The sequence below is a fragment of the Episyrphus balteatus genome, chromosome 1 (genome assembly GCF_945859705.1).
Source record: "Episyrphus balteatus chromosome 1, idEpiBalt1.1, whole genome shotgun sequence".
NCBI lineage: Eukaryota > Metazoa > Arthropoda > Insecta > Diptera > Syrphidae > Episyrphus > Episyrphus balteatus.
This window is the reverse complement of record NC_079134.1, coordinates 81,951,378-81,975,055: the sequence shown is the minus strand read 5'-3', so window position 1 is coordinate 81,975,055 and position 23,678 is coordinate 81,951,378. Positions and strand designations below refer to the sequence as shown.

General features: G+C 32.7%; 1 protein-coding gene across 1 annotated transcript in view; it reads right to left on the bottom strand.

Moving 5' to 3' along the window:
* Nucleotides 1-3,136: 3,136 nt before the first annotated feature.
* The window catches only part of LOC129907272 (focal adhesion kinase 1-like), a 237,538-nt gene continuing 216,996 nt past the window's right edge, over nt 3,137-23,678 (bottom strand). The window contains exons 14-17 of the mRNA XM_055983392.1: nt 4,911-5,043; nt 4,700-4,841; nt 4,432-4,636; nt 3,137-4,377 (exon numbers count right to left, since the gene is read on the bottom strand). Coding sequence (XP_055839367.1) covers nt 4,209-4,377; nt 4,432-4,636; nt 4,700-4,841; nt 4,911-5,043 — 649 coding nt within the window. The 3' untranslated portion in view covers nt 3,137-4,208. The remainder of the gene's footprint in view (nt 4,378-4,431; nt 4,637-4,699; nt 4,842-4,910; nt 5,044-23,678) is intronic.

The following is a 23,678-nucleotide window of genomic DNA, read 5'->3' as shown; positions in this document are numbered from 1 at the left end:
AAAAAATGGGTAGGTTTCAGTTAAATCTGAGTTTGATGACGTTTTTTTTGGTATTTTGAGTACAGAACACCTCCACATAGTTTTATCCCCCCATTTGTTAGAAGGAGTGGCCGCCATCTAGAATTTCTATTCGTGAGAGAACAAGTTTTGAAAGGAATTATATTTTTCAATCTCTCACGAATGAAGAGACAAAAAAAAATGATTAAATTTGTTCCGAGAAATTTTCACATACCGAAAAAAGTATCGGTATGAAAATTTTATTTTTTTCGGATCGAAAGCAGATCAGAAAAATATGAGAAGTATCAAAGTTTTTAATTCAGATACCTAATAGTTGCAAGTGATTTAATTAAAAATAAAAGAATGAAATCCTCAATTTTGTAACTTTGTTTCCATTGATTACACTGTTTAGTCGAGTAAAATTAAGCATACAATTTGTAAAATCTCGGAATCCAGGGAAAGTCGATGAATCTGTAAAACTAGTAACGGGCTGCATTATTAAAAGGTCAAATAAGAAAGTTAAAAAAAATTTCACCGCTCTCGATTACACCAATTTTCAAGGACCGTTTACAGAAAAATATGTCATTCCGTATGAAATCGTTCAATCGGAATTGCTGTCTCATTTTAAAATTTGCTCAAACTTTGTAGGGATGTTCTCTAGGACTTTGAAGAAGCAAATCCATGATGATTTAATTTTAAGCTGCGAGGTTTCCCCGCTACCCGCATTCGAACTTTAGCAAAACGTCATTTTCATGTTATCCCTGAATTAAAAACAAATTTTAAAAATTGGTAATTTTTCATGGTTTTTGACTGGCTCCAAAACCTTTGCTATTATATGTACGAGGATTATACTTACGAAGTATTAAAAATACATATTTTTCAACAAAATAAATCTTAAACCAACTCGATAGTCATACTCCTTATGCAATAATTTTAAGATTAAAGTTTTGAGTTTTTTTTTTGAAAAAAAAACCACTTTTATACTGTGATTTCTCACGATTTGACTAAAGAAACATCAAACTTACAGTGTGTTAAGTATAAGCTTTTAACTGAAAATAAAAATTGTGTTATTTTTATATCTTCTTAGTGTACCGTTTGTTTGCAAATTCACAAAAACGCTAAAAAGCCAAAATAACCCCTATTTAAAAAAATTTTCGGAAGTTTTATCATTAACACGGTGCGACACTGAAAATACACCCGAGAAATAACATAGTGTAGGCTGTTCGTATGGTCGAATAATGCATAAAAATATTTTTGTTATATTTTTGGAACCCTCCATTTTTTTTTTATTTACAAAAAACCATTTTTACAGACCTTACGATGTAATCTATCAATATTTCAGTCATTTTTATAACAACTCTCAATATGTTATATGTTTTTGGAAAGAGGATTTCTAGACCTTTTGAATGATGTATATAAGTCTATTGTTTAAACAAATTAAGTGTAGGTTTTTATCCCACAAATCTTGAAAAAGTGATTTTTTTCCCAATGTTTTCATCTTTACTCAATTTTTTTTTGCAAAATAAAACAAACAAAAAAATAAAGTAAGGTTATATTCTGAGAGAATATACATTTAAGCACAAATTGGCGTATTTGTTTTTTAAATTTGACCAAAACTGGGGAATCTATGCTACTTTTTCGTAAATAGAAAATGTGGCTTTTCATGATGTGAATTGCAAGGTGCACAATAGGGTGTTCGTTATTTTAAAATAATTAGAATTTCTATGCTCCTAGGATCTTATATGGTTGAAAATAAACTAAAAAAAATATTCCCCAAGTTTCAAGTCTCTAACTTAATTCTAACCCGTGCCGCCAAGCGGTTCAAGTTTCTTATGGGAATAACATGGGGTTTCTTGGACCTTGTTCGATCAATTTTAAATTCCAGCCAAACCATTCGTTCAAAAAATTTAAAACTTTACAGACTCAAATTTAATAAGTGTAGCTATCATGTGAAAATTTTTCAGATTTTTAATTGTTATAATTTTAGAGATTTAGCTTGGTAAAAAAAGTCATTTTTTCAGACTTTTTCAAAAATCGCTTTTTACCCGTTTAATGTCAAAAAATTAAAAAACATACATTTTTATTCACAAATAAGCGTTGTATGTATATTTAAAATATATATTTTATTCAAAGTTATATAATTAACTAGTTTTTTATTTATTTACTACAGTACTTTTTCTTAAATAGGGAACACGTTTTTTGAATATCGATGTGACTTGAAGAATGAATACACAACTAATTTTTTATATAACTATGAATTGAATTTGCATTTTAAATATACATGCTATGCTTATTTGTGAATAAAAATGTATGTTTTTAAAATTTTTTGCATTAAACGGGTAAAAAGCGATTTTTGAAAAAGTCTGAAAAAATGACTTTTTTTACCAAGCTAAATCTCTAAAATTATAACAATTAAAAATCTGAAAAATTTTCACATGATAGCTACACTTATTAAATTTGAGTCTGTAAAGTTTTAAATTTTTTGAACGAATGGTTTGGCTGGAATTTAAAATTGATCGAACAAGGTCCAAGAAACCCCATGTTATTCCCATAAGAAACTTCAACCGCTTGGCGGAGAGACTTGAAACTTGGGGAATATTTTTTTTTAGTTTATTTTCAACCATATAAGATCCTAGGAGCATAGAAATTCTTATTATTTTAAAATAACGAACACCCTATTGTGCACCTTGCAATTCACATCATGAAAAGCCACATTTTCTATTTACGAAAAAATAGCATAGATTCCGCAGTTTTGGTCAAATTCAATAAAAAATACGCCAATTTGTGCCTTAATGTATATTCTTTCAGAATATAACCTTATTTTATTGTTTTGTTTGTTTTATTTTGCAAAAAAAATTGGGTAAAGTTGAAAAAATTGGGAAAAAAATCACTTTTTCAAGATTTGTGGGATAAAAACCTACACTTAATTTGTTTTAACAAAAGACTTATATACATCATTCAAAAGTTCTGGAAATCCTCTTTCTAAAAACATTTAACATATTGAGAGTTATTAGAAAAATGACTGAAATATTGATAGATTACATCGTAAGGTCTGTAAAAATGGTTTTTTGTAAATAAAAAAAAAATGGAGGGTTCCAAAAATATAACAAAAATATTTTTATGCATTATTCGACCATACAATCAGCCTACACTATGTTATTTCTCGGGTGTATTTTTTTTTTTTTATTTTGTAGCACAGTGTAATAGTCTTGTTTTTTAGCGAAACAATCCGCAGTAGAATTTCACAAATATCATCACTGGACAAACAGATGTATGTACGCTCTAAGAGAAAAGGAAACGTAAACTTATACCTTCGTCAAAATTCGATCCGCAAATTGGTTAAGCTTGGGCAGTTGCGTGTTGTTTTTGCAATGCATGTAAACGCCAACCAGTGCAGGCGCTAGAGGTAGTGAGTATGCAAAATATGAGGACCGAGTTTCAACAATGGATTTGAGTTCAGAAGAGGTCAAAGATTAATAATGTGGATCTTGCAGGTCAATTATGTATATGGTCCATTTTTTTTAACCTCCCTACTCTTATTTGTATAGGAAATAGGCTATTGAAAACGTGTTAAGAAACATAGCAATAAGGAACAAAGACCTTCATGGGTTTTTATTGCTGGAATCGTTCAATGTGTTATAAAAGAAGATAAAACCGCGGAGTGTCATTAAATTGGAGGGTGGAAATTGCAGATTTTGGTTTTTTTCAATATGTCTCGTAAACAAAATAAATCGAACTTAGTGCAATGGCATGCATTTTTTTTACCATTTTCTTCTTCATCGTCGTCTTCAGATTTATAATTTTTTATAATTTTTTCGTTTGGAAGAAAAAAAAATAAAATCAATATTTGACATTTGAAATTTCACAAACACAAAAAAAAAGAATTGAGTGGAAGCGACTTGATCTGTTCCATTCGATTTAAGAATGAGTGAGTTCTTGAGTGAAATCAATCGAAAACGACATTAGTAAGTTGTTTTAAATTTAAATTTAATTGAATTTTTGTTTACCTTACTAATATTCACCGAGATATATGACTTTATCTACCATCCCTTTAAACAAATTGAGACGGGAAAATTATGTGGGATTGTTCTGAATGTATTTTTCCTATCATAATTTAAAAAATAAAGATTTCATCAGACTCAGATTTGATGAAAAATTAAAATTTAAAAATTAAAAATAAAATTACTTCGTTAAACTTAATTTAATTAAATTTAGTTCATTGAATTTGCTCTGCAAGAAAAAAACTTACCATTTCCAGTATTGCGTGTAGGTTTTGGTGGTGGTATATTTTCATTTGCTCCCCAGGACATTGCTGCAACTCTTCGATTTTCTCTTCGCATAGTTTCGGAATCACTCAATTTTTCTTCAATCAAAATTTCACTGAAACAAGAATTCATTTTTAATATTTTTATAATTCGGAAAATATTTGCATACTATAAAATTTCTTTGATATTCTTAAAATTAGGCCTCTTCAGAGGTTCATATGACCAACATTGCGACATAAGGGAATACAAACGTGGGGGACAGTTATTAGGCAATGGCAGTCGTTCGCCATTATCTAACTTTATTATCACATCGTTATTTTTTATTCCTTGGAATGGTTTCACACCCAACATTAGAATTTCCCAAACACAAACACCTGAAATGTAGAAATTAAAAAAATAAGTTCAGAAATCTATTAGATATTACTTATATATCATACCAAACATCCATACATCACTTGCGGTAGTAAATCGCCTAAAATTAATAGATTCTGGAGCCATCCATTTTATCGGAAGCATATACATACTTGAATGATAATAGGATTGATCTGAAACCCAACGAGAGAGTCCAAAATCCGCAAGCTGCAAATAATTTATTAAAATTAAAAATAATTTATTTAATAACGTTGGAAAGAATTTGAAAATGCAAACCTTAATGCATGTTGGTGTGCTGACTAGTACATTTCTGGCTGCAATATCTCTATGGACAAATTTTTTTGATTCTAAGTAACTAAGGGCAGTTGAAAGTTGATAGCAATACAAGAGGAGGAACCCTCGTTTTAGCCTATAAAGAAAACATATACCAAACTCATTTTATGCAACCATTTTATCGTGGATGTTTGTATAATGGGGCGGCTTAGCAACAAAATCGTGCGCTTTGTGATAAAAGCATGAAATTTACATCGTTGGTAGTACTCAATATAAGAATTATTTTGAGATATTGGGCAACCTTTTATTCCATCTGGAAGGGTAGATACAATTTTACAGTTTTTCTGTGTTGCACTCGCTTTGTTGCATATCATAATATAGGTAATGAAACGTTTTTATTAATATAATACATGATTTCGAAGTATCTTTTAACGCCCGATCGATTAAAATTAATATCAAAATGAAATGGTACCATTGCACCATATGGAAAATTTGTGCATTCTGGCTCTTGCTCTTTAAGTAAAAGGCTATTATTATTATTATTACAAATTCTTTATTTGATCAAAACTCGAAATACATTTGAAAAATTATACAAGAACATTAGCATGGCAAAAAATATATTTGCCGTCTGCCTGAAAATTGACATTTATCGAGAATAAAAAAAGAAAGTTTAAGATTAGATATACTAAATTTATAAATAGATCATGTATGTAGACAATCGAATAAAAAGATTGAATTTAAATAAGCATAATATCCAAGTTTATAATATACATTTCCTCGTTACATCTTAAATAAAGATACATAAATATACATATATTCAAAAATTTAAATTTACTCTAAAAAACTGTTTCGGTAATCTAAGGCATGATCAATAAAATTGTAAAGGTCCTTCCAATCCAATCTCCGTTTAAAATTTGTTTCGCTTCCTGGTAATTGAGAAAGCTTTTGGAAAAATAAAGTCTTCGGAGTTCTTGTAGAATTGGACAAACGGCTAAGAAGTGGTTGACATCTTCGATTTCATTTCGATTGCAGAGGTTACACCTGGGATTATCATTTCTGTGAAGTAAAAGACTATTCATAAAGAGTCCAATAACTTTTTACATGATGGTCAAGACATTTTGATATTAATTTTATTCAATCGGGCGTTAAATCATATTAATAAAAATGTTTTATTACCTATACTACGATTATGCAACAAAGCGAGTGCAACACAGAAAAATTCTTGTATCTTCCCTTCCGGATGAAGTACAAGGTGGCCCAATATCTCAAAATAACTCTTATATTGAGTACTACCAACGATGTAAACTTCATGCTTTTATCACAAAGTGCACGATTGACCTGTTTTTTTTTTAATGCTAAGCCGCCCCACTAGTAAGCAACTTTTTGTTTTCTATAGATGGGTTTAAGCCGTTTGGGAATTGGGCTAAATTTTTGACTCACTGAGGTTAAAAGATACATTATCAGCTTTTAAAAAATCGTCCTCTAGGAGCAGGATACATTTTTTACAGATTTTTCTTTTTTTTTATTAAAAAAATGAATTTGAAATTAGGCTTTACCGTCTGGCAATATAATGATAGTGATGCGTATTTTCTTGTTTTTGATTAACTTTCTCAGGATGTAAGCTAAATATGTCTAATTTAATTTTAAATCTACTTTTCTTTTTACTGAATTAAATCTCTTTTTATAATTTACTGCTTACTCTCCAGTTGAAATGTTAATACATACAAGCAGGTATTCATTTTGTTTTTGCTGACAGCTACAACTTCAATGAAAATTCATACTACGCGGTGCCGAACCTGGGACTTTTGCCGCCCCAGGCAAATTCAATTTTGGCGGATACTTAAAAAAAAATAAAATCGTACAAATTAATATTAATATCTTCTTCTTCAATAGGATTCAGCATGTTTTTTTTTCAATGGAAATTATTGCCAATGCTCTTCAGTCATAGTTGAGAGCGTAAATGATTTTATTATTTTAAGTTTTGGAAAACTTGCTTCCCCTGTAGCAACACTTACAGGAGAGAATTTTAAAAGCAGTTGTTAAATTTGAAATTTCAAGCAAATGGTTTGAAGTTAAATAAATTTAAAATTGATAGCGGTTTTAGATCAGTATGGTTTGACTTTTGATTCAATATATTCTTCTTCTTCCTTTGCTAGGGGCTTTTATGATCTCGATGTCGAGGGGATCATAACTATCCCACGTATCTGCTTCACACTAGTGATCCGCCTGTGAGGTTTGCCGGGTTGACCTCAGAAATCGGCGGCAAGCCTCCCGGTTTTGTATTGTTCCATTTCTGAGGCCAACTGAATGCTGGTGTTTTTGCATTTGCTTGTACCAGGAGTTTTTAGGCCTACCTTTCTTTTTATTTCGTGTTGGAACTTTATATGATATTGCTTTTTTGACGGGGTTGTCAGGATCTCTCCTTTGAACATGGCAATACCAACTGAGTCGGTCGTGTTCAATTTTTTGGGAGATGATATTTTTAACATGAAGGCTTCCTCGGATCTTCGTACTTCTAATTCTATCAAGCTTTGTTACTCCTGCTATCATGCGAAGCATCTTCATCTCAGCTGCCGTTAACTTACTCTCATACTTTTTGTACATTGTCCAACATTGTGAACCGTATGTGAGTGCTGAACGCACAACTGCGGTGTAGAGCCTTCCTTTCAGCAAAGGGGGCATTTTTCTATCACAGAAGATAGCAGAATTTTCCCGCCACTTCATCCTACACTTACGCGATGATTGATATCGTCATCACAAGTACCTTCGTTATTTATCATAGACCCCAGATATTTAAACTTTTCACACTTGGGAAGCACTACACAATTCAAATTAATGTCCGGAATAGGCCTGTGTGGTTAAAAAATGGGCAGCATAGGTATTCTGTCTTTTTCGCGCTTATGCGGTACCCATTACCTTCTAGAACATCCACCCATACATCAAGTGCTCGTTGAAGGGATATTGGGTCTTACCTTATGATGGCTCCATCTTCAGCAAAGAATAACTGATGCACTTTTGTGTCCTTCACTTTGCCTTCAAGCAGGTAATCAAGAACGGTAATAAAGAGCAGAGGACTCAAGACGCTTCCCTGGTGTACACCTACTTTGATTTCGAATTCTTCGGTGACTCCAGCTGCACATCTTGCTTTAGTAACTGCTCCATTATACATATCCATAATTATCCGCACATAAGTTTCCGGAACTCCTCGTTGTCTGAGGGCCACCCATATCAGATCTCGTGGTTGTCGATCGAATGCTTTTTCAAAATCAACCAATACCACATGCAAATCCTCCAAGGAATCTCGATGTTTTTCCATAAGGATTCTTGTACTCTGGATTGCATCTGTGGTTGATTTACCAGCAACAAACCCATACTGGTCATCAGATAGCCTTATTATTTTTCGCAGTCGGCTACCCAAGACTCGCTCAACGATCTTCATGGTATGTGACATCAGCTTAATCGAACTGTAATTATCACAGCTTCGCGTATCACCCTTCCCTTTGTATATTGGAAGAAGGTAGCTTTTCCTCCATTGATTAGGCATTTGATCACCTCGTATAAGCTTGGAAACAAGAACCATGAGCCATCTGGACCCAATGTCTCCCATCTTTTTCCAAAACTCTGAGGGTATTTCGTCTGGCCCAACAGCTTGTCCCTTTTTGGAGTATTTTACAGCCCCACTAACTTCTTCGACTGTGACATCGGATACTTTGCTTAAGTTAGGTGAAGCTACATATTGGAAAGTATAGCCTTGGAAATTGTTCATTTAGAAGTTCGTCACCTGTGGAGGATTTCGTCGTTTTCCACAAGTAGTTGGCCTTGAGCATTGTTAATGAGCTTTGGCGAACAGATTTCTTGAGCATTTCTTCTTCTTTGAGCGGCTATTTTGAAGATGGTTGCGCTTTTATTCACGTTTTGTCGAAGCTTTTGAATAACACCAGCAGTCGGGGTAGAAATTTCATCTAGCTCCCGATATAGTTCTTCCATATTATTAGCTTGAATTTGGGCACATTTCTTCTTGGCTGCTTCGTCATTTCGAATATTTAAAAACAAAAAATTACTATTGAAATTTGAATAAATTAATAACTACTATGAATTAAATTATAAAATGCTACTTTGAATTCAAAATATTGCATTTGTTTAAAAAATTAACTATTGTGAACTAAAAATAATTGGTCTAAAATTCAAATATCCCGCCCATCCGGCCATATTTTATTTCAAATTTAAAAAAAGAAGAAGAAGAAAAAGAATAAGAAAATAAAATCATTCCATACGAAATAACCGCACAGTACGCACAGCCTTTTTTATTTAAAACGTTTTTCGCTATTTTGTATAAGTTTTTCTCGTTTTCAAGTTTTCAACTTAAAGCTCAAGTAAGAGCAGTATTTACAAAAAAGATTGTAAAATTTCATCGCTGCATTGCTGCTCGGTTCAGGATCAGTACCATGTGTAATAATGGTAGTGCCTGGCGGGGTAGTGTCATTTCCTTGGACGAGTACTTCCGTGTGCATGCTCCAGTTTTGTATTCGATCTCTCTTTAACAGCACCGGTGATCTCCAGTCGTGCTAACCCTGGGACTGGCATGCACACTTTTGGGTAAGTTTATAGGTGTTAAGTGTCGCTAGGCTCACCTTGGTGTTTGTTGGAATCATATTGATTCCAAACTTTGTATTTAGTCGTTTTATCATTAAAATATTACAAATTTTAATGCATATCAAAAATATGCAAAATATATGCAAAATTTCATCGAAAACTTTAATTGATTTTTGTAAAATTAGTGCTTATTTAAGGTTCATAGAAAAAACACTGTTGAGATATAAAGAATTAAGTCTGCTGAAGTATTTGCGTCTAGGCTGGAAAATGTCACAAATGAAAATATCAACCTATACAAAGATTTTGATAAAATCAATCATGTGGCAATATTTCTTTTAAAATAAGGCTGCCACATACCTAGAAGTTCCCATTTTAAAAGCGGATTTTTTTTTCATAATATTGAGTTATTAAATATAAATCTACAGTTACTTGCTGTGACGTTGAAAGAATCTTTTCTGCATGTCCCTCAAATAAGCAGAGCAAAGTGAGCAGAAAATAAGTTTTGTTATTTCTTTAAGTCTAAATAACTGGTAGTTAAGTATCCCAAAGTTAAAATTAGTGCTCAACCACTTAACAATAACAAGAAAATGTCTTTAAATGTTAGTATAAAAATAGGTTTTAGAATAATAGAGTTTTCAATTACTTATTAAAAACAAAACTTTTTTTCGTCATTTTCGAACAAAAAACATTTTTTGGAAATTATTTTGAATACTACATTATTGCATTAATTTAAGTATCTACGCCCTCCTGTAGCTAATGTTCTGTCTTTTTTTAACAATAAATATGTAATTTCTTGTTAATAAATAATAATAATTACGTACCCCATTTTCTAACGAATTTTCTAATAAAAAAGTTTTTTCCTATTTCCTTATACAACAAAAATGCTAAGTTAATTTTTTTATAAATAATAAAAAATGTTTTCATAAAAAAAAAAAAAAAAAAACAAAATAATCTTGAATAATAAAATGCTCGAATACTATAACTATAACTATACTATACAGTAGAGTGGAGCGTTTTTGGACTTTTCTTTCAGATCACTGCGTGCAACACATGGTTCATGCCTTGTGCTCTTCTGAACATATTCTGATACTTTTTTTTTATTCGACAATGGAAAAATAAAAATCGGGAAGCCCCTGAAGATTGCTCGTATTTCACGAAAATTGATATTTTATGAGGCGTTAGAACCCATCTGAATTGACTTAATCTTTTTCATTTCACTACCAACTAGTCATAACTTATGCTGAGTGGTCTCTAGAACCAGATCTGATACCCTTTTTTGAGTCGTTAATGGAAAAAACAAAATCGGGAAGGCTCCGAAAAATGCACATTTTCGCAAAAATTCTGATTTTTCAAATTGTATAAAATCCCACCCAGAACAAATTTCTTTTACAACTTGTTTGTATTTGCTATATTTGTTATAACCTATTTGAACCTTATAAGCTATGGAGCACTCAAACTGAGAACTTTTCTGTAATAATGACGTCGTTTATGGGGGATTTAAGAAAATGCTACTTTGACATCCCCTGACCCATTTCAATAGAATTATAAATTCTAATACTACACTTGAAAACTTCGTTAGTAATTTAATTTTTATTTAAAACACTAAATTCTGTAACTGCATTTAATTTATGTCGATATCTTATTTCAATCCTTAGATATTTGACATTTAGGTGTTTCCATAATTCTTGCCCATGCTTAATTTTTTTTTAACTTTACCTGCAGACGGTTTTCTTAAATACCATACAATCTTTTGTTTTCCACAAAGTTTTGTTTTTAATATTGTTAAATTCATAAAAGTCAATCGTTAAACGGTATAATTATTACGCCATTTTGACTTCGAAATAAAAATTTAGCATGGGCAAGAATTTAGTATGGACAAGAATTATGGAAACACCTAAATGTCAAATATCTAAGGATTGAAATAAGATATCGACATAAATTAAATGCAGTTACAGAATTTAGTGTTTTAAATAAAAATTAAATTACTAACGAAGTTTTCAAGTGTAGTATTAGAATTTAAAATTCTATTGAAATGGGTCAGGGGATGTCAAAGTAGCATTTTCTTAAATCCCCCATAAACGACGTCATTATTACAGAAAAGTTCTCAGTTTGAGTGCTCCATAGCTTATAAGGTTCAAATAGGTTATAACAAATATAGCAAATACAAACAAGTTGTAAAAGAAATTTGTTCTGGGTGGGATTTTATACAATTTGAAAAATCAGAATTTTTGCGAAAATGTGCATTTTTCGGAGCCTTCCCGATTTCGTTTTTTCCATTAACGACTCAAAAAAGGGAATCAGATCTGGTTCTAGAGACCACTCAGCATAAGTTATGAGTAGTTGGTAGTGAAATGAAAAAGATTAAGTCAATTCAGATGGGTTCTAACGCCTCAAAAAATATCGATTTTCGAGAAATACGAGCAATCTTCAGAGGCTTCCCGATTTTTATTTTTCCATTGTCGAATAAAAAAAAAGTATCAGAATATGTTCAGAAGAGCACAAGGCATAAACCATGAGTTGCACGCAGTGATCTGAAAGAAAAGTCCAAAAACGCTCCACTCTACTATACAGTGGTGGAAAAAATAATAGAAACAAGGTGCTCTGTAACATATTTTTGAATTTTGTTATGGATATTTACATGGAAGTTAAAATTGAATTATGTGCAATTACTTAACATAACATAATATAAAAATACAGCTTTAAATCTTCTTTTTCCAAACTATTAAAACCATGGAAAAACTCAAAGCTAAAATTATCAGCGCATTTGAGCTGGAAAAAATAATAGAAACAAAGTTGAGTTTTTATACTTTTTGGTAAAAAAAGAATGCTTTTCTATAAAAATTGCTATCAATTCTTTTAATGCTTTGTTGTTGCACCTTACCTCTTCAAACCTTCTCCCAACTTCTTCCCATAGAAACCACCAATTTCGCACAATGATAGAGTATAATGCATTTTTTATGTTTGTCTACAGTTCTTGCTTGTTCTTACACCTAGTGTCATTTATCCTTCGCTTAAGAACTCTCCTTAGGTGTTCCATAGGGTAAAGGTCAGGTGACTCAGGATGGCCACTCCATAACAATAAGTTTTTTGTTACGAAACCATTTTGTTCCCAGTTTTGAGGAGTGCTTGAGGTCATTGTACTGCAGAAACTCCCATAAAATTGGCATGTCCTCATCGGAGAATGGCAATATTACATCGTCCGGAATTCGGACGTGATGGATATCAAACATTTTTTCTTTTATTCAAAAGATTGGCCAAACTCCAGATGAAGAAAAGCATCCGCAGAACATTAGAAAATCTCTACCGTGTTTAACTGTCTTATTAAAGTACTTAAGATTGAATTCTGTGTTCTTTGGACTTCATAAAATCTTCCGTCGGATCAAAACAAGTTCACCTTCGTATACACTAGAGTGACCGCAAGAAATCGATTTTCGAAATTTGGTCGGGGGAACCTCATAAAATGTTCCGCCTTTGCAGATTTTTAGATAGCCAAAATTTCAGCTCGATTGGATAAGTCTAAATGGTGCCGACACTCGCTCAAATTATCAAAAATCTCTGTTTTTTCACTGTTTTTCGCAGAAAATTAGCTCTAGCTTCCAAACAGAGGGGGTTATTTTCACTTTTTATATATTTAATTAAAGGTAGTGTTGTTACACATAACTCAGATGCTAAATTTGTTTAGTTTTACTAAAAAAAACAAAATATTGTCATCAATTTAAATTTTCAGTACTTACCTCAAAAAGAGCTGAAGGCAAACTCGATTTAAAATGAAACTTTTTTTAAACTGTTTTAATAAAAAAACGAAACATTTAACAGATTTCTAAAAAAAAAACAAAATACTTAATATCCTACTTTTCACGAGTCGATTTTAGCCGCACGATATGTCGTTCGACTAGGATTTTTCTATAGGGTCGCCTGCGAATTACGTTCACACGAGTCGAAAAGCTTCGCCGCACGGCAAAAATCGACTCGTGAAAAGTCCCCATTACATTTCTAATACATAACTAATGAAGTTATTACTAAAAAAATGTGTCAAGAGATTTACTTAAAGTGGTTTTGGAAGCATCAGGATACAATTTTCGGCACTCACTGACTACTTGAAGTACATATTGTTTTTGTTCCTCATCTTTAGTTAAAAGGTTATTAAAATTGGTTATTAATTTGACTCCTCTTTCTGCCATGTCATTTACGACTTTAAGTGATTGCACTTTTTTAAAGCCTTCTTAAAAATGCGGGTTTCCGGGCAAAAAATTTGGAGGTGCTTTGAGAAAACTTGTGTCTATTTTCAATCGGCTGAAAACACTTAAAGTTGTCAAAACTTCTTTTAATATTAAAACAAAAACGCAACAGAATTAATACTCACATTTTATTTTAAGTTAATTTATTTTACATACAAAGCAAAAAGCGTGAGTTCATTTTAATAAAATTATTGAACTACCAACGAAACGACTCGTGAAGCTTAAACTTCATAAAAAAAACAACAAATATGTATTTTACAACTGCATTTTATTTTTTTTTTTTTTTTCTATAAAAAAAAAACAGCAGATTCAACCCCCAATGGGTGCCCTTTTTGTTTTTTTGCAGTCAATTTTACTCTGTGCCTCTATTGTTGATAAAATTATTATATATTTGTAACCAAATTGGCTTTTTTATTAAAGATATTTATTTACAAAAAAAAAATAAAAAAAAAGAAATTACTACGAAAAAGCAACACGACCGACGACGACGACTTCTTCTACTTTGTTTTTTTTGTTTACCAGCACCGCACATTAAACAACTAATTATGTTATCTCCTTTACACCTATAGAGGTTAAGGAAATAAAAGGTATAGGTCTTTCCTTTTTGCTAGGAGGAGAATGTTTTGTTTCTCATATAATTTGAGTAAATGTCAACCTTTTGCTATAATTTGAGTAAACGTCAGCTTTTTGCTATAAAATGAGAAATATTTAGCGCTATTAAATGTTAAATGTTTTGGGGAAACGCACCCTTCTTGCTGAAACATGTTTTAATCCAGTCAAATAAGGGTTTAACCTCGGAATGAATGTTAGTAGAAATTTTTTTTGCTCAATATCTTCCTTTTGCCATTCTATAACATATCTCAAAAGTCTAGAAAAATCTCATGTCCGCTTGTCGCGATTTCAAGGTCAAATCGCGAAATGGAGATTTTCAAAATAAGCAAAAATAGGCTATGGTATTATATACACATATTATACATGATTTCAAGGTATTTTTTAATGCCGAAAATCTAAAATCAAGACAATCTGACGTCTCTGGTTATACCTGCTTTTCATCTGTCAACCCATATTATTATAACAGTTGCTAACTTACTGCCGAAAAACCCTTAAAAGTTATGGTAGCGGAGCCAAATTTTGCATGAAGGTTTTAAGATACATTATCATTCAGAATCAAAACAATGCAATGCAAAAAACATTCATATCTATGACAAAATAGTATTTTTTGAGAAAAGGGGAAATTTTGGGATGTGCACTAAAAAACATCCAGGTACAATCTTGGAATTAGTGCTAATAGGCTTATTTTTTGGTTTGTTTGTTTGGATATTCTATAATTTATGTCAAAAATCTTAAAAAATCTCATGTCCGCAAGTTCTAATTTTCCAGGTTAAACTAAATTAGGTGCCGGTTTAAAAAAAAATAATAAGAAAACTTTAGATTCTTATATGTGCCCTTAATTATGAAAGTGGACTCAGTCACTCCTAAAAATGGCATAAAATCTAGCCTAAAAATAATTATTATTTAAAAGGTAAAGTTTATTTGAAAGCGAAATTGCAGTAAAAAAACTTCTTTATTGCTCCTCTAGTGATTTTATAAAAGGAATACAATTAAATCGTTATAACAAAATTATTATGTAAGTTTTTCTTCACATAATGTAAAAAGTGACTTAGTCCACTTTCATAATCATGGGCACATTTGTATACCAACATAACCCATATCATTTCAAGGTATTTTTGAACGCTGATTCCAACAAAACCCACAAACAAATCAATATGACTATCCCTGAAAAGTAATGTACCAAAGATCATATAACTAGTAAAGATGTCGCACGTAGAACAAACTTCTGTGCTTGAAATTTTCTACCATCAGATTTTACCCATAGGTCCAAAACATGTATCCAAGAATTAAATTGTTGAGAAACATTTTTAAATTTTTCGATGACTGCGTAGAAAAGAGAGGGTTGATTTTTATAGATGAATTTATTTAATGGGAGGAAGCGAGATAGTAGTTAAATGTTGATACGAATAAGGAAAAGAAAAAAAAATACATTTGTCTGCGAGAATGTACCTATGAAATAATTTTTTTTTTGTTAAATTATTCAGGAAACTGATATTAACACATGATTCAAGAAATATTTGACTGTTAACAGTCGAAATGTTTTATCCTGAACACCGTTGATTTTTATTAAATATGATTTAAAATCATGAAAATATAAAATATATATAAACCAGCATAAAAGTGTTCATATATGCGTTTCGCCCCGATGTAATGGTTGGGCTCATCAGAAGATGACCATTACACCTTGTCTTGACGCATATTTTCCCGAATAAATCGAGATACCATATAATCCGAGCTGCATAGAGCAACTGCGAATTATATAGTTGCTACAAGTCTTCAAAGAAGATAAATTGTAGCTATTTTTATTGCCTTGCTATGGCATTGGAGAAATATTTGACTGTTAACAGTCGAAATGTTTTATCCTGAACACCGTTGATTTTTATTAAATATGATTTAAAATCATGAAAATATAAAATATATATAAACCAGCATAAAAGTGTTCATATATGCGTTTCGCCCCGATGTAATGGTTGGGCTCATCAGAAGATGACCATTACACCTTGTCTTGACGCATATTTTCCCGAATAAATCGAGATACCATATAATCCGAGCTGCATAGAGCAGTTGCTCTAGCAGTTGCTCTATGCAGCTCGGATTATATGGTATCTCGATTTATTCGGGAAAATATGCGTCAAGACAAGGTGTAATGGTCATCTTCTGATGAGCCCAACCATTACATCGGGGCGAAACGCATATATGAACACTTTTATGCTGGTTTATATATATTTTATATTTTCATGATTTTAAATCATATTTAATAAAAATCAACGGTGTTCAGGATAAAACATTTCGACTGTTAACAGTCAAATATTTCTCCAATGCCATAGCAAGGCAATAAAAATAGCTACAATTTATCTTCTTTGAAGACTTGTAGCAACTATATAATTCGCAGTTGCTCTATGCAGCTCGGATTATATGGTATCTCGATTTATTCGGGAAAATATGCGTCAAGACAAGGTGTAATGGTCATCTTCTGATGAGCCCAACCATTACATCGGGGCGAAACGCATATATGAACACTTTTATGCTGGTTTATATATATTTTATATTTTCATGATTTTAAATCATATTTAATAAAAAACATGATTCAAGATAATAATTTAAATACAGTCATCGTCTAGCCTTCGTAGCGATCACTTCATCTTTGTTCCTCGGAAACCAGTTTCATACAGTATATCTGTCTCGCTCATTTAACCCACGTGTTTTTTTTTGACAACCCTTTTTGCAATTTGCTTTTCAAGCAATTTAATCGAATTTCAATTTATCCTTTTCAATTGAATAAATCTTAAAAAAGTTTTTTCACTATGGCAGGGCCGCCCCCCGCAGAGGGGGGAAGTTTTCCGACTTAGACTTGGTAGTCCTAAGTAATCAACATCAAACACAAAAAGGAAAACGTGCACGCGTTACCTACACAGGTTTGGACTTTTCTACGAACCCAATCAACTCCGCAAACCCAAAATATATTGTTATATCCTCAACAGACAGTAATAAATCTCTAAATTCATTCAATGTCTTCGAAATACGCAAAGCAATCGACGGCATAAGTACCCAATGGGAAACAATCTCCCAACTCCGCGACGGCAACCTCCTTATTCTTACAAAATCAGAAGCTATCGCACGTAGATTCATCGCAACGAAAACGCTCGCAAACTTGTGCCCTATCTCTGTGAAATTTCACGATTCCCTCAACTTAAGCAAAGGTATTATCTATGCTCCCTTCTTAAATAACTGCCCGGATACCGAAATCGCGAAAAATATGGCTTCTCAAGGTGTAACAAGTGCTTTCAAATTTACTAAATCTGTCGACAACAAAAAAGTTCCCACTGGGCACGTAGTTCTCACATTCAATTTATATAATCATCCTGAACAAGTGGTAGCCGGTTGGTCTACGGTACTAGTAAAAGATTATTTCCCTAATCCCATGAGATGCAAAGTGTGTCAACGTTTAGGTCATACGAAAAATCGGTGCACTGGCAAGCCCACGTGTTATGTATGCAACTTACCTCCACACACGCCCGTTCCATGTACAAGAACAATGTGCGTCAATTGCGAAGGAGTTCACCCTTCCAACTCAAACGAATGTCCACGATACATTCAAGAAAAACAAATACTAGAAATCAAAACCAAACAAAAATGCTCTATTTCAGAAGCTAGGCGACTATACAATAAAACATTCCAACAAATCAACCCGTCTAAAACCTATGCCTCTCAAATACGTGGCCAAAACTCTAACTCAACTGCTACTGAAAAAAATACAAACGAACCACCATCCCCCCAAAATAAAACAATAAAATCCATCCCCTCTTTACCCTCAAACACAAATCAATCTGATCTAGCCCCGGCTAAATCAACATCCAATCCAGGAACTTCTTCACCTCCAAACTCAACGAATCCAGTTTCTGAAAACGATTCTTCCATAGACTTTGATACCCAACCTTCAAAAACAAAACCATCCACATCATCATCTACAAACAATCCTACCAACAACCTTACAACATCAATTCAAACACAATCCACCCCAATCAAACCACCCACAAACGATGAAACTAACATCACAAAATTACCCAACTCTCCTATAACAATTATGACTAAAGATTTAATTTTAAAATCTCAGTATTACACCTCAGCTTCCGCACAATCTAACGACGATAGTGACGAAGCGACGGACGTCATTATGGAATAAATAAATATAATCTACTCACCTTTGGCGGCGGCTGTCGGGGGCGGACAGTTCGTGGAAATTCGATTTTCCATGAGGTGCCCGCCCCCGACAGTCGCCGCCATACTCTAAACTAAAGAACCCCAGATTTCTGGGGTTCCAATTCAATCAACAAAATATAATACACTTTATACCTTTTACAGGTATAACCAATAAAAAAAAAAAAAAATAAAAATATTTAACTAATAGTTACCTTAAAATCATAACTATATTTCCCAAACGTAATTCGACTCTAAATTCGATATTAAATTTACCCTCCTCCTCCTTCTCTTTTTCGCAATATACTTAAAAAAAAATAAAATCATATTGCGTCCAAGAGATTTTCTTTTTAGTATGATGGTCAAGATTCTGCAATGGAATATGAACGGTCTTTTCAACAATTACCATGAGTTGCAATTACTGATTAAAGATCATAACCCATCTATTATTTCGATTCAAGAAACCCATCTACCTCACATAACAGACCAAAATAAACTTTCGTCTCTATCTCGAAAACAATACAATTTTTATTCGCATAACCTTCCAACAAATACGACCCACAAACAAGGGATAGGGATTTTTGTTCACAAGTCCATTCCACAAACTCCTATTCCAACAAACTCCAATTTATCCACATTAGCAATTGAAATAGAACTTAAATTCAAAATTACAATCCTAAATGTGTATATCCCACCAGACCAACCATTTTCAACATCCGACTTATGTGACATTGTCGATCAATTTCATAATCCAGTAATACTTACTGGGGATTTTAATTCCTGGAGTACGCTCTGGGGCTCTCCTATAAGTAACACCAGAGGCAAAAAGATTGAAGATTTTCTTGCAATCACAAATCTCATTCTGCTAAACGATGGCTCCCCGACCCATTTCTCGACCCACAACTCCTTCACCCATGTTGATCTCACAATGGTTTCCCCACAGCTATTTCCTAATATATCTTGGTTTGCTTTCGACAATCTACATGGTAGTGATCACTTTCCGTTACTTTCAGCCTTATCAATGGACTCTTCATCACGCATCTCAAAATTTAAACCTAAATACCTTATCGATCGCGCTGATTGGAACCAATTTCAGGCCCATTCTTTAAAATCGCTATCATCTAGACCTATCTCAACAAATATAAACCAAGAAGCATCAAAAATACTTAAATCTATTAGAGAAGCAGCCAACATCGCAATCCCACAATCACACAAAGGTCTTGGTAGATCAAATCCTCCATGGTGGAACAAAGAGATAAGCGAGTTACGGAAAACAAAACAAAATGCCTGGAAAACCTTTAAAAAGCACCCAACTAACTACAACCTTATTGAGTATCGGAAATCAAACGCATACTTTCGACGAGATGCTAAGCTTACAAAAAGAAAATCTTTTGAGGAATTTACAAGCAATATCAACTGCAACTCAACTCCCAAAAAACTTTGGGCCGACATCGGACGTCTTACAGGCAATTTCTCCCCACATTCCATAAAAACTATAAAAACTGACTCGACAACACTTTTAGATTCATTAGAAATCGCCAATCACTTCGGCAACATTTGGTCTTCATACTCAAACGATAACAATTTTACACCACAATTTGTCCAATCTAAAACTACTATCTTGCAATCGTGTATTCATCCATCTAACACATCCACTTCCGGTAAGTTAATCGAGTTACCTATTAGTCGCACCGAATTTGAAAACTGTCTTTCCCTTGTCAAAGGCAATACTCCTGGAATGGATCGGGTATCCTACCCTATGTTAAAAAACTGCCCTAACACTCTCAAAGATCGAATATTGTCTCTGTACAACAATATTTTCAACAGTGGTACTATCCCTCAGACCTGGAAGACAGCAACAGTCATACCAATGCTAAAACCTAAGAAAAACCCACTTGAATCTACCAGGTGTCGCCCCATATCACTACTCTCCTGCATGGGTAAAATTTTAGAAAAAATTATTGCCAAAAGACTTCAATGGTTCACTGAAAATAATAATTTCATAAGCAACAATCAAGTTGCCTTTAAACAAGGTCTCGGTACCACCGACGCACTTTTGTACATTGATGAATATATTGCAACATCTCTATCCACGAAAAATCATATCTCTATTCTATCAATCGACTTCGAAAAGGCTTTTGATAGAATAGGGATTCATGTTGGTTGGACCAAAAATGTTTCAATATATCAAATCATTTCTTACAAACAGAAAATTCCGCACACGAATAAATTATGTTTACTCCAACCTTAAAGATTTAAATAATGGGATCCCCCAAGGATCTCCACTTTCCGTGGTTATATTTGCCATAGCCTTTAACGATATAAGCGAAATCCTTAATAATTATCAATCTGTGCGGTATTCTCTGTATGCCGATGACCTTCTGGTGTTCTCAAAATGCAAAAACCTTCTACAGTTAACAACAATCTTTTCAAACGTTCTTACTGATATCAACAATTGGTCCAACATTTCAGGTTCTATCATATCAATTAATAAAAGTAATTATATGTAGAAAAACGAGTTGTCCAAAAGAAATCAATTTATATTTTAACAATAGGTATTCCTATATGTAACAGAGATAGCTTAAGTATTCTTGGTATAATTTTTGATAATAAATTTAACTTTAAGGAACATTGTAAACAACTTAAAAAAAGCCTATCTTCCAGGGTTAATGTCATAAAATATTTATCTTGCAAATCAAGCTTTGTTCATGTAAATACCATAATAAGAATTATAAAATCTATTATTATATCAAAACTAGACTATGGCTTAACAATATATGGAAAGTGCTCAAAAACATCTCTTCAACTGCTGAAACTAGAATATCATGGTGCAATCCGTCTAGCCCTAAAAGCCTTCAGGACAACTCCGATAGTTAACTTGCTCACCGAATCCGGACTGCCGTCTATAGAAGATAGAATGGGCTACCTTACAGCCATCCTCTGTTACAAAATAAACGGACCTTACAAATCGCCAATCATACCAACCGCAAAACTTTGTTCTCTCCGGAAAAAAACACCGAAATGCCCTTCGACGATCAACAACATTTAATTATCCGCCGAAAAAATTGGTATACCACTGTCTTTCCATAATGAAAAAGAATGCCTACACCCACCATGGCTTCTTTCTCCTAGTTCTATTAATACAGATCTTACTTTGCTTCCGAAAAAATCAACTAGCAATGACGTGTACAGATCTTATTTCTTCGAAAAATCATCCCCCTACAAAAGGGATAATTGGAGCTTCATATACACAGACGGTACGAAAAACCAACACGGCACGGCCTTTGCTGTAGTTGACGATACCGGAAATACCCTTTACAAATCCCTCCTACCAGACTTTTCATCAGTTTTTTGTGCAGAAGCAGCAGCAATACTTTCTGCAATGAAACTGCAGAATGCAGAAAAAAGAATAATTTTCACGGACAGTCTGCTTCTTATCCTACAAACTGCAGTAGCCCCATGATCCGTTGTTTCACTCGTCTGCGATTGGGACACTCCAACTTAACACATTGACATCTCCTCGAGAACAAAGATCCTCCAAGATGTCACTTATGTAACGACGGGCCACTCACGGTCCAACATCTTGCCTCCAACTGTGAACCAATAAAAAGAATCCTATCATCTCACGGCATCAACGAACCGATGTTGGAACTCCTTAAATCACCATCCATAGACAACATTAAAGTAATATATTCCATTCTTAAAGCCTTAAATATTCATAGAAATATATAACCTTGAATTTTGTATTTATAACTAATATGTATATTTCAAAATCAATTAAAAATCGTTTAGCCTTTGACCCTGGTAGCTAGCGCTTTTCACATATTTCAAAACTAAGTTATAAACGATTTTCTTAAACTAAAACATGAAGTAGACCTTTGACATAGTTGTAGGTAGGGGACATTTTTTTGACAATTTGAAAAATGCCATTTGAAAGATAATGAAAAAAAAATTAAGGGTCTCTGCGTTTCAAAATATGAATTTTTGAAAAACTAAAAACCTTTTTAGGGGCAGGTATTTTTGGGTGATTTTTAATGTTTAGCAATTTTTCGGAGCTTTCAAAAAATCTGAAATCGTGTGGCTAAAATCTAAAAAGGTTTTTAGTTTTTCAAAAATTCATATTTTGAAACGCAGAGACCCTTAATTTTTTTTTCATTATCTTTCAAATGGCATTTTTCAAATTGTCAAAAAAATGTCCCCTACCTTCAACTATGTCAAAGGTCTACTTCATGTTTTAGTTTAAGAAAATCGTTTATAACTTAGTTTTGAAATTTTCTAGAATTTTTCAATACCTTCGTTAGCCTTCCAATAAATGTATCTACCAATTTAAAAAAAAATCAGTTTTCTACAACGTTGCTTTTAGAAAATAGTCACTTTATTGCAATTTCGTTTTACCCCTATTTAATGATTGAATTTTTAAGAATCCTTTTGTGGTATTCACCTTTACATTATTACCTTTCAAATAAGTTATAGAAGATTTTTGTATCTCCAATAGTATATTTTTAATAATTGCAAAATAACATAAATGCAAAGTTAATCGCCTAAGATCATGAACAAATATTTAATGCAACATTTTTAATTTTTTTTGTGTGCAAAATATTTTCAGTTGCAATAAAAATTTAATTTTCAATCCAAATAGGTATTCTTCAGTTGCAATAACATTTTTTTATGCAAAATATTTTTGGTTGCAATCATTTATTTTTAATTTCAAATGCATTTTTAAATAGAACTTTTTACAGTCCTGATCCACACTAAATAAATCTTTCAATATCAATAGATACCTACATAACCTATCTCACTAAAGAAAATAACAACAAACCAAGAGTGATCATTTTTATCACTTCCTACCTACCTACCTACCTACCACTTGTTTGAATTTCTTTTTCCAACCAAAATACAATGAACTACATTTTTCAAGGACGATTGCTGTCGCAAAGGAAAAAAATCCTACCTACATAATATTACGTAATATTATTACGTGTGTACTTACACCTAAAAGCAATGCGCCTGTGCCTTTGCGATTATTCAAAAAGGAAACAAAAATATAGAAATAGAAAACCACCCTCCACTTAAAAAAATATCTAAATATCTAACTACCATCGAAAAAAAATTAAAACAAAAAAAAAAACTT